The 10,407-nt window shown below is 38.5% G+C and overlaps 1 protein-coding gene across 1 annotated transcript; it reads left to right on the forward strand.

Annotated features, from left to right (window-relative positions):
* The first annotated feature begins 2,082 nt into the window (after positions 1-2,082).
* LOC108765333 (insulin receptor) lies at positions 2,083-10,145 on the forward strand. The gene is made up of 7 exons (XM_018514011.1): positions 2,083-2,294; positions 2,840-3,362; positions 4,534-4,960; positions 5,556-5,718; positions 5,882-6,059; positions 6,651-6,816; positions 6,911-10,145. Exons 2-7 carry the CDS (start codon positions 3,082-3,084, stop codon positions 9,965-9,967), a joined length of 4,272 nt encoding a protein of 1,423 aa, XP_018369513.1. The 5' UTR covers positions 2,083-2,294; positions 2,840-3,081; the 3' UTR covers positions 9,968-10,145.
* Positions 10,146-10,407: the final 262 nt, after the last annotated feature.

Consider the following 10,407-nt stretch of genomic DNA (forward strand, 5'->3'; position numbering starts at 1 on the left):
GGATTGTATTCCCCATAGAATTGAGCTGAAATAAATTTATACCTTGAGACATAATTACAAGGTTACTTAATGAAAATTAAAAGATAGTAAGGGGGAGAAGATTATTTTGATGCTGACGAAGATCATTGCTAAGGAAGATTATCCTCGGAACATGTCAAAGAGCACATCTTGTCTTTAATAACCTTTTAGAATCACTTTGTATGCAAATTAGTCTAATAAAACTTAAGCTCTCAATTCGTCCAAGAATCTTGCATGGGGTCCAAAATTATACTCTACTTCAAAATTACTTGGTTCAAAATTAGATTTTACCAAAAATAGAAGCAAATATGTTAAAATTTCCCATTTAACTTACTGTTTTCTGCTTTTTTTAACGGTAAGGAATGATGATTAAATCTTAAATATGAAATAGAGGCGATAAAATCTCGAATGTGAAATAGATGACAAAATCTCAAATATGTTATTTACGTGTAAGTTGCGTAGTTCTAATTAGCAAGCACACTTGAGCGTTTTTGATGGCAAGCCAAAGAGAGAGAATCAACTTGATTTACTATAATTACGTACAGTACTTTGAGATAGAGACGCATTCATGCGTGATGAAGATATTATGGGCAAGTATTTTCAATATTGCAACAACTTGCGCAACTACGTATGTGTGATAACATGTTGCTGATAACCCAGATTGTTTTTCACGAAAACTCAAAATTGAATTTCTCTCTTATCTTTTCCGGAAAGTCGTAATTTTTCGCGATAGAATCGCACGTATTCGACAAATATAAATGCTACAAAAACAAAGCTTTATTGCGGCAATTATATAGGCGCGCTTTTAAATTTCAACAACAGGCATATCTTAGTTAGTTAACTAGATCCCTACTTGAGATATGTACAATAATACGGTGCAGTTGCACGTTTTGCTTATGTGAAATATGATAATTATATTGTTCAGGTACGTCGAGACGCACAATGAGAATTATTACGAAATAACCTGAATTCCAAGAATTATTAACATACATTGGAAATAATTTGATATTCATTAGTAATTTTGATATCATTTTCAATGTATAACGTATTTCTATGGTTACCTGTGACTAACAATTTTAGCCGCAGTATTTAATTAAAATCATTTGATAGCGACATTAAACTATTATAATTAATTACAATCCTATTGATCATATATAATTAGTTATAATTAATTGCATCACTAGATTTATATTTTTTTTAATTTAATTGTATTTTTTATTCAACTGTGTTTTTTATCCAATTACGTTTTTCATCCAACGTTGAATGTTTGTAAAGAATATCCGCTTTTATATTTTAATCAAATTATCATTTACTTTTTATTATTTGATTATACAGAATTAATTAAAGACAACAACGAATTTTCGTTTTTATTCAAGTATCGTTTATTTGAAGTTATTAAGAGAATATTTAACTGCAAAATGCGCAGTTAGAAAAGCTGTAGAAGTTACATTGAAGTGCATGTGGCTCGACGTTACCATATTTAACTTGTGAATTAGTTTAGAACTCTTGTATTTTTATGTAACCTTAATTAGCGGATACACTTAAATATCCTCTCAAGCATCAACCTATGCAAATTTACCCAATTAAATTAACTGTATACGCGTATATATATATATATATGATTACGTACTCTATATTGCACTTGAACGTAGAAAGAAATAAAAAAGAAATGTGATATAGAAAGAAATGAAAGAGATGCACACGATATATATTTGCGATATTGGAAATACTATATTTTACATATCTTAAATTTTCTGCGCTTTTAAAATCTATTTACATATTAAATTTATTAAAGTAGTGACAGTTTCATCCATCACTTTTCGATTCTTCATAGCAACAAATCGAAATTGCTCAATGCTAAACATTACGTTTCAACTTCTGTTCGACAGATAATTACGGCGTGTGACGACGACGCAATTATGAAGGCCCAAATATGCTTCGTTTTCAACGAGAAGATATTGTGAAGATATCTTGAAGGCGTCAGCCGCGATCAGCCTTACTTGTTGTATACGCAATCTTTGCGGAAGCTCGCGCAACCTCGAGACTTCTGATTCTTCTGGGAAAGGAAACACCCCTGCGAGTGTTTGAAACCGGGTTACCCGGAGCCCGTGCGGGGGAGGGAGAATCTGAGAAGGTTCACGCGAGCCTGGACGAACGTAGACGATCGATCGATTACCTCCTTGGAGGAAGAGGAAAAGGCGGAAGAGGAGAATAAGAGCGCGGAATAACCCAGAGTGTTTTTCTCGTAGGGGAATCGCGTCGCTTTTAATCCGCAGGTACAGCAGAAGATTTGCGTGTCGAGTAGTAATCATTAAAAATAGAACGAAATATAAATTCTATCCGGATTTTATATCCTTTTGAGTTAATTGGGTAGCACTTTAGATATCCAGTTTTAACGAGTTTTGGATTCAGATAAAAAAAAGAAAAAGAACTTTTTATTTGGATATATACTTTATTATTACCCCCGCAAATATTGGAAAGCAGAAGAGAATAGCACTGTACATTCCTGACACTACGAATTGCTTAAATATTTAATTCTAACATAGCACTCCCGTGGGTTAAAAGGGTCAATTACTACAGAACTCACAAACATTTGTTATAGCTTATTTGTTCTTTTTTTTCGTACGAATGCTTTTATTACACATTCCTTTTTATAACTGATCTCAATAAATGGCTAATATTTTAGTTTGCTGTTTCTTTTTTTTTTTTACATTATGAGTTAAAGATGGTACCGAGATGAAGCGTTATAGTTTATCGCATGTAATTTCGAGTAGCGTTTCTCTCCTTTAAACTGAATAGGGAATTACGATCCGTTTTACAGTGTACTAATTATCGCCTTTAAGAAGCCCAAGGAAAAGGTCAAACAATCGAACGCGAGCGAGGCCGTGTGGGCAGGGGAGGAAAAAGTGAACGAAGGAGAATAGGGACAAGCTCGCAGGGTCGACCATCAATCGTCGATCAATCAAAGAAAACGAAAGTGGTGGTCGGAGCGGCACGTGGGGATAAGGTCGGGAACGTTCAACGGGAGGCTTTCAAACGCGCGGTGTTCAATGAGACAAGGAGATGAAGACGAGGAAGTCGCTGCTGCCGATCGTTCTGTTGTGCGTGACGATGGTGGACCTGGCGCTCTGCCAGGAGAAAAGGTGGCCGAAAGCGGGTACAAAGTACCGAGATAAAAGTGCCAAGGGCAAGTACGATCCTGATTACGCGGACAGGACCAGGGAAGAGGACTCCGAGGAGGAGTTTTACTATGATCGAAGCTCAGCGGCTACTGGCTACTACGAGTCTGGATCTCTCGACGCCTTGGCCGCTTACAGGAATAACAGAGCGATCGATACCTCCAGGTATGTTATTGTGATATTCAGAGATATATGAATTTGATGTTCTTTTTGATATTTTTGGTATTTCTAGATATGTATATATATATATATATTATATAATATAAAGATACTAAATTTGATATTCCTATAAATTTAGTATGTCAAATACTTAAATATATTATTGAATACATTTATTTGTTACTTTTTTTTATATTTTATATCTCTATCGAAAAACATCCTTTTAAATATAACATACACAGGTTTATTATTATAGAATGTTGATCAAAAATTTTAGAAAAGAGTCGAGCTTATTGGAAAATCGATTGAATAAACCGTTTTACTTATGGACGAATTACTTGATTTTTGTGTAAACTGAACTTTTGCTCACGTTTACCCAGTATATCAGCAAATTCTTTCCGTAATTGGAGAGGTACGTGATATCCGTCCGCAAATTTTCGAAACGCGGAAGGCGTCCACGTGTGCGGAAATTGCTGATTGCGTCCTTGAAACGTTTTAAACGGTGAACTTTAGGTATAGCTGCTACCGCGCTGACATTTCGAATATAAGTACTAAAGTGGCTTTATTTTCACCAATTAGTCCCCTCAAACTGATTATCACAAGTATCGCCGGCCAAGATTGCAACGTCTCTACACACCGTCGCTGTTAAAATTTCCTTTAATCTTGTTAGAGTTATTAGGGGCTTTTAATTACCTTTTGCTAATTTTACTTTGCCTAACGAATAATTCATGATACTGTGTACAAAGGGTATAATTTAAATGCAAGTGGTCCTTTTAATTCTGCGAAATGTATTTCTATTTTCCGAATGAGAAGACACTTGAATGCTAAATGAAAAATAAATTTCGTTTTATTATCGTTAAATGAAGATTGTGATTTGTATCGAATCAATTAATGATTAGAGTCATTGAAAAAGAAATTATCGGTTTTTTACGATAATTCCTGGAAACATTGCTATGGAATATCTTGACGATTTGAGGCTGTTTGAATTTTTGAAAGCGTGAAATGTTTGTGAAAAAAGAAAAACCGAAAAGAGGATCGATAAATTTGTTCGTGTTAACAAACTCATTTAAATTCCTTAGAAAAACACTTGAAAGCTGTCTCAACTTTCTGTCAACTGGAAGAATTCTGTCAACATTTGAATGGTAAAACAAATTAATGAAAAACTGAATTGTTTCAGATCTACGGATATCGGGTCGAAAAACAGTCAGCAGTCTAGTCAATCGTCGAATCTGCCTAAATCGCATACGAAATCGAGTGAAGAGGTAGGACGAGAGAAAGGACGAAGGCACAAGAATATGACAATTGGAGACGGTATCTGTCAAAGCATAGATATCAGAAACAGTGTTGACACTTTCGCGGTATTAAAAGACTGCCGTGTGATCGAGGGCTTTCTGCAAATCGTATTGATCGAAAACAACACCGAGGCGGATTTCGAGAACGTTAGCTTCCCGCAGCTGAGAGAGATCACCGGTTATTTTCTTTTATATCGCGTGGAAGGTCTGAGATCTCTCACCAAACTCTTCCCAAATCTCGAAGTCATCAGAGGCGATATACTTCTCACGGACTACGCTTTCATGATTTATGAAATGAAGAGCATGCAGGAGGTAAAAATCGTGTAGACTTTTCTGCTCGACTTTTTATTTCTTCATCTTTTTATTCTTATCTTCGTAACCTTGTCTTTACGCTGTTTTCTCGAATAATAAAATTATTCCAAGTGGAATTTTAATTGCGTCATAACGGTCCGCGCATAACTTTAACGTTATCTTAAAGACGCCAACTTTCATCTAAGTAGTAAAAATGGATTTAAGATTGTTGTATTTATTGAGTCGTTCAATATAAAGAAAAATTATAAAAGATCTAGTAGAAAGATCAGGAGCTTTTTATGAGGTCGTCGAATGTAATGTCAACATGTTAAAATAAATAGTATTATACGAGCACAGCTTTCGTATCGTGCGAACGCTACAAAGGATTTTTATTCGCATACACATGACGGTCGTCACGTACATTCTATATCTCAATCGTTCATTCCCACGCCGAATCAAGTCGAGTCTTGGTTTGAAAGTATATAGCCCGGTATGCTGCCTAGGGCTCGGTCAAATGTTCAGGTCAAGTGATATTAATCAGTCAATCAAATTAACCAGCCATTCGACCTTTGACTCGTAATTCCACAACTAATCCCTGCGGAACTTTTTTTCGCAGATCGGCCTCATCAACCTGACAAAGATATCCCGGGGTGGCGTGCGCATAGAGAAGAATCCCGCTCTCTGTTTTACAAATACCATGAATTGGAGCCTTATCGTTTCGGCCGGCGAGAACTTCATCAAAGATAACGCAAACGAAGCGAGTTGCCCGCATGTGAAAGGTGATAGATACAAGTCTTAATTAGAATATCAATATTTTTCCAAATATAAAGATTTTCAATAATAAAGATTTAAAGTGTGCAACTAAATGTGTTATTTCTCAGAGAATTAAAAGGGTAATTGCAATGCAAAAAATAATATTCCTTTAAAAATAATATTTCGCAGGATGCGCTAAATGTCCTGGCAGTTATTGCTGGACTCTCAAAAATTGTCAAAAGTTAGAGAGACCAAGGTGTCATGAACAATGTCTCGGGGAATGTTACGGTCCAAGTGATACTGAATGTTACGTCTGTAAGCATTATCGACACGAGGGAAGATGCATTGAAAGCTGTCCTCTAAATTTGTGAGTAACTTTTGTGAAAATGCAAATAACGTAAAACAAGAAATTAAATTTTTACTGCGCTTCTCTTACCTTGCATATAAATACCACATGAATAATGAAGGAGCTGTGTAATTTAAAAACTAAAATTGCTTGATTTAAAGTATGTAAATTATTTCAAGAAAATTACCAATTTTTATTGAGATTTTAATAAGCTGAAATTCTATCTTTTTTCTTAGCAAACATTTACTTGATAGGATCGCTATTTTTACAATTTTTCTTCATATTTAGTTTTAAACCTGGTATATATTAAAAAATTGTGTTAAAGTAAGTTTGATTTAAAATTGTGTTAAAGTAAGTTTGATTTAAAATTGAAGTTTTCGAAACATTTAATGCTGAAAATTAAAGAATTTTGGAAAGAGGTGACACGCGCTGAACAAAATTTTAAATTCAAACGAGAGGCCTTACATAAAATATCTCGAAGTTTGATATTATACATTGTGTTTAGATACGGCGTATTAAATTTACGGGGCATAATGTTTGGCGATAAACATGCGACATTTTATCTGTAGGAAGATCTCCTATTTTGCTGTAACAACGGTTTTCTGTTCACAGATACGCATATCTCTCGAGACGGTGCATCAGCAAGGACGAATGCCAAAACATGAATCATATCAGAAGATTTTCTAAATTGGAAGAGATACAAATATGGCGACCTTTTAATAATTCCTGTGTCACTCAATGTCCTGATGGTTTTGAGGATTACATTGATGACAAAAATGTACGTTAGCTTCATTGCATGAAATATGCGTTACATATATATCCATATCTTTGTTATTGACTATTTTTCTTAATTTTTTTATTTTGTATTACAGGTAACGAATTGTCGAATTTGCAAAGGACAGTGCCGTAAAATCGCAAAAGGTGCTATTATACGCCATATTTCGGATGCTCAAAGTTTTCGCGGTATAACGGTAGTGAAGGGGGCTCTGGAGTTTCAAATTAGAAATGGTAATCCAAATATAATGAATGAATTGGCGGATGCATTCGGTTTAATCGAGGAGATAACCGAATATTTGAAGATAACACATTCTTTCCCGATCACATCGCTGAACTTCTTCAAGAAGCTGAAAGTGATCAAGGGTGAAAATTTAGACATTAACAACGCGAGTTTCGTGGTTCTGGATAATCCGAATCTCTCCTCCCTCTTCCCGCTATACCAAAAGATAACGATAGAAACCGGCAGGCTGTTCTTTCATTACAATCCCAAGCTGTGTCTCTCTAAGATAGAGCAGTTCGGTAAAATGGTGAATATCACTAACTTCACAGATCTTGAGGTCCAACCAGAGTCAAATGGTGACAAAGTTGCTTGCAATATCGTTAACATAAACATCACAGTGAAAAAGCGAGAGGCGGATCACGTCATTCTGAGTTGGGACAGCTATAAGCCACCAGAAGGCCAACAGCTGCTTAACTATCTGCTAAGTTACATAGAGACCGATAACGAAAATATAACGTACGAGGCGAATGCTTGCGGTAATAACACGTGGCAGATAGTGGATGTTGGTATACCGAGTTGGAATTCAACCGTTTCGAAATATATCACGAACTTAAAACCATATACCAAGTATGCCGCGTACGTGAAAACGTTCACAACAAGGAATAAAAATTCTTCAAGTTCCTTCGTAACTCCAGTGGGTCAGTCGAATATTATTTTTTTCCGAACGAAGAGCGCGATACCTTCGGTGCCGACGAACGTGAGCTCGATCGCAATAAGCGACAGTGAAATTCTACTCAAATGGGGTCCACCAGTGTATTCGAACGGTCCTATAGGCTACTATATGATCTCCAGCACGATTCGACTGGACGATGAGGAACTAATCGCCTCGAGGGATTACTGTGTCGATGCTTTAGTCAACGAAGCAAAGGAGATACACGAAGTGACAATTAAGACGTCGCTGATCACGAATCCTAATTCTTGCTGTTTCAAGGACGAGAAGACTTCTAAGCAATTTGAGATATTCTGCCACAAGAATATGACTATCAGCCATTTATCGCCCGGCTGGAAGGATTACTGCGTTTTTAATGACTACAATTTGCCGGAGAGTAAATTTTATGATGTGACAAACAATTTATCCACTTCAACGCAGGAAGGGCAGAAAATTGCGACAGACGGTTCGGTTAACGCTGGTAGCAGCATCACGAGTAGCCAATTGAATGATGAGATGTACATATACAACGTGAGTGCGCAAAATACTTCATATGTTTTGAAGAACTTGCGCCATTATTCTTTATATATCATCACAATTGCTGCGTGTGGTGTCAAAGATAGCGACGCACCAATGTGCTCAACAATTCAATATGCGAACGTCCGGACGTTGAAACGACCAAACGCGGATGATGTTCACAACGTGAAGGTCCATGTGACTAACAATACGATAGTCGAAATCATCTGGGAATCAGTCAAGAATCCAAACGCATTCACTGTCTCGTACACCATCGAGTACACAAATATGGACGTAAAGGATGCGAAAAAGAGTACCGAGTGCAAACCGTACATTGGGCACAGGGAAAAATATATCCATCATTACATCAATAACCTCAGTCCGGGTAGATATAGCCTGAGAATGCGTTCCACGTCGCTAGCGGGTGACGGCTTCTTCACCAATACAATCTACTTCTCAGTCGGTTTATCGGATAACAGTCGAATAATTATGGCAACGTTGTTGACTCTAGCTGTGTTAATCATCACTATGATCGCGATAATATTCCTCATTAGGAGCCACCAGAAGAAGAGGACACAGGAGCGATTGATAGCCAGCGTGAATCCAGACTATATCGAGACCAAGTATGTCGTTGATAGCTGGGAAGTACCTAGAGAGAACGTCGAGATTTTGGAGGAGCTTGGTTTGGGTAATTTCGGCATGGTGTATCGAGGATACTTGGATGGCACCGGACAAGTAGCCATTAAAACGATCTCTGAAACCGCCAGCCAACGAGAAAAGAACGAGTTCCTGAACGAGGCCTCGGTCATGAAGAACTTTTCGACATGGCATATCATCAAGTTGCTAGGCGTAGTCTCCATGGGCAATCCGCCATTCGTCATCATGGAGCTCATGGAGAATGGCGATCTAAAGACGTACCTGCGTAGGATACGCGACACTCAGATGGTGCCGAATGCGTCCAGGATAATGAGAATGGCCGCGGAAATCGCCGACGGTATGGCCTACCTGGAATCAAAGAAATTCGTGCACCGCGATCTGGCCGCCCGCAATTGTATGGTGTCCAAAGACTTGGTCTGCAAGATCGGCGACTTTGGCATGGCGAGAGATATCTACGAGACCGATTACTATAAGATCGGCAAAAAGGGTCTATTGCCGATACGCTGGATGGCACCAGAGAATCTTTCCGATGGTGTATTCACATCCGATTCGGATGTGTGGTCATTTGGTGTCGTGCTTTACGAGATACTCACTCTCGCCGAGATACCGTATCAAGGTTTCTCGAACGAGGAGGTGTTGCATCACGTGTTACGCAAAGGCGTGCTGAACATACCGCGGAACTGTCCCGAAACCATACAGAAGCTCATGGAGAAGTGCTTCAAGTGGCGGCCCAGCGAACGCCCAACCTTCATGGAGATTGTTTCTGAGCTGGAACCGTTCCTGGGCCAGGACTTTTGCGAGAAGTCGTTTTACCACTCCGACGAGGGCATCGAAATACGTAGCCTCGGCATCAAGAAGGTCTATCACAATGCCGCACCGATTCGATTTCATTGGGGCCACGAGACCGCGAGGTGGGTGAAGGACTTCGAGGACAACGTGACATTGCTCGATCAGATGAAGGCGGGTACCAGCCGAGGACGGATCTTCAAGAACGGCTTCCAGCACTTCGGTAATGTAACGAACTTCGAAGATGTTCCGCTCGATCGATGAGATTAGTCGGTATACCGTTGAGCGGGAAAACTCAGCGGAATGAGATGTAACTGCTTGAAACCGTCTTTGAGATCATAAAATCCGCGGAAGGACATGTAGATATTAACGTACAAACAATACTCAGGGCAATACGCGAGTGGTCTGACGAGGCTGTCGGACGAAAATATGTAAAGATGTTACCAAGTCGCTCGCACGCTCGTTCGCTCACTTGCTCGCTCGCTCGCTCGCTTGTTCGTTCATTCATTTGTTCGTTCGCTGGCGTGGCGACAAGTGTTTCGTGTCCTTCTCTTGTTGCGGATTAAACGTAATCAGATCTTGACGGTGAATAGCAATGCAGAGAGAAGACTTCGCTGCGCGCACCGTTGCGACGGTGTATGGAAAAGATGGTGTTCGTAATAGAAGCTAAGCTATTGAATAATTAGGTAAATAAACGTAGGCGC

Source organism: Trachymyrmex cornetzi, unplaced genomic scaffold (assembly GCF_001594075.2).
Source record: "Trachymyrmex cornetzi isolate Tcor2-1 unplaced genomic scaffold, Tcor1.1 scaffold482, whole genome shotgun sequence".
NCBI classification, from domain to species: domain Eukaryota; kingdom Metazoa; phylum Arthropoda; class Insecta; order Hymenoptera; family Formicidae; genus Trachymyrmex; species Trachymyrmex cornetzi.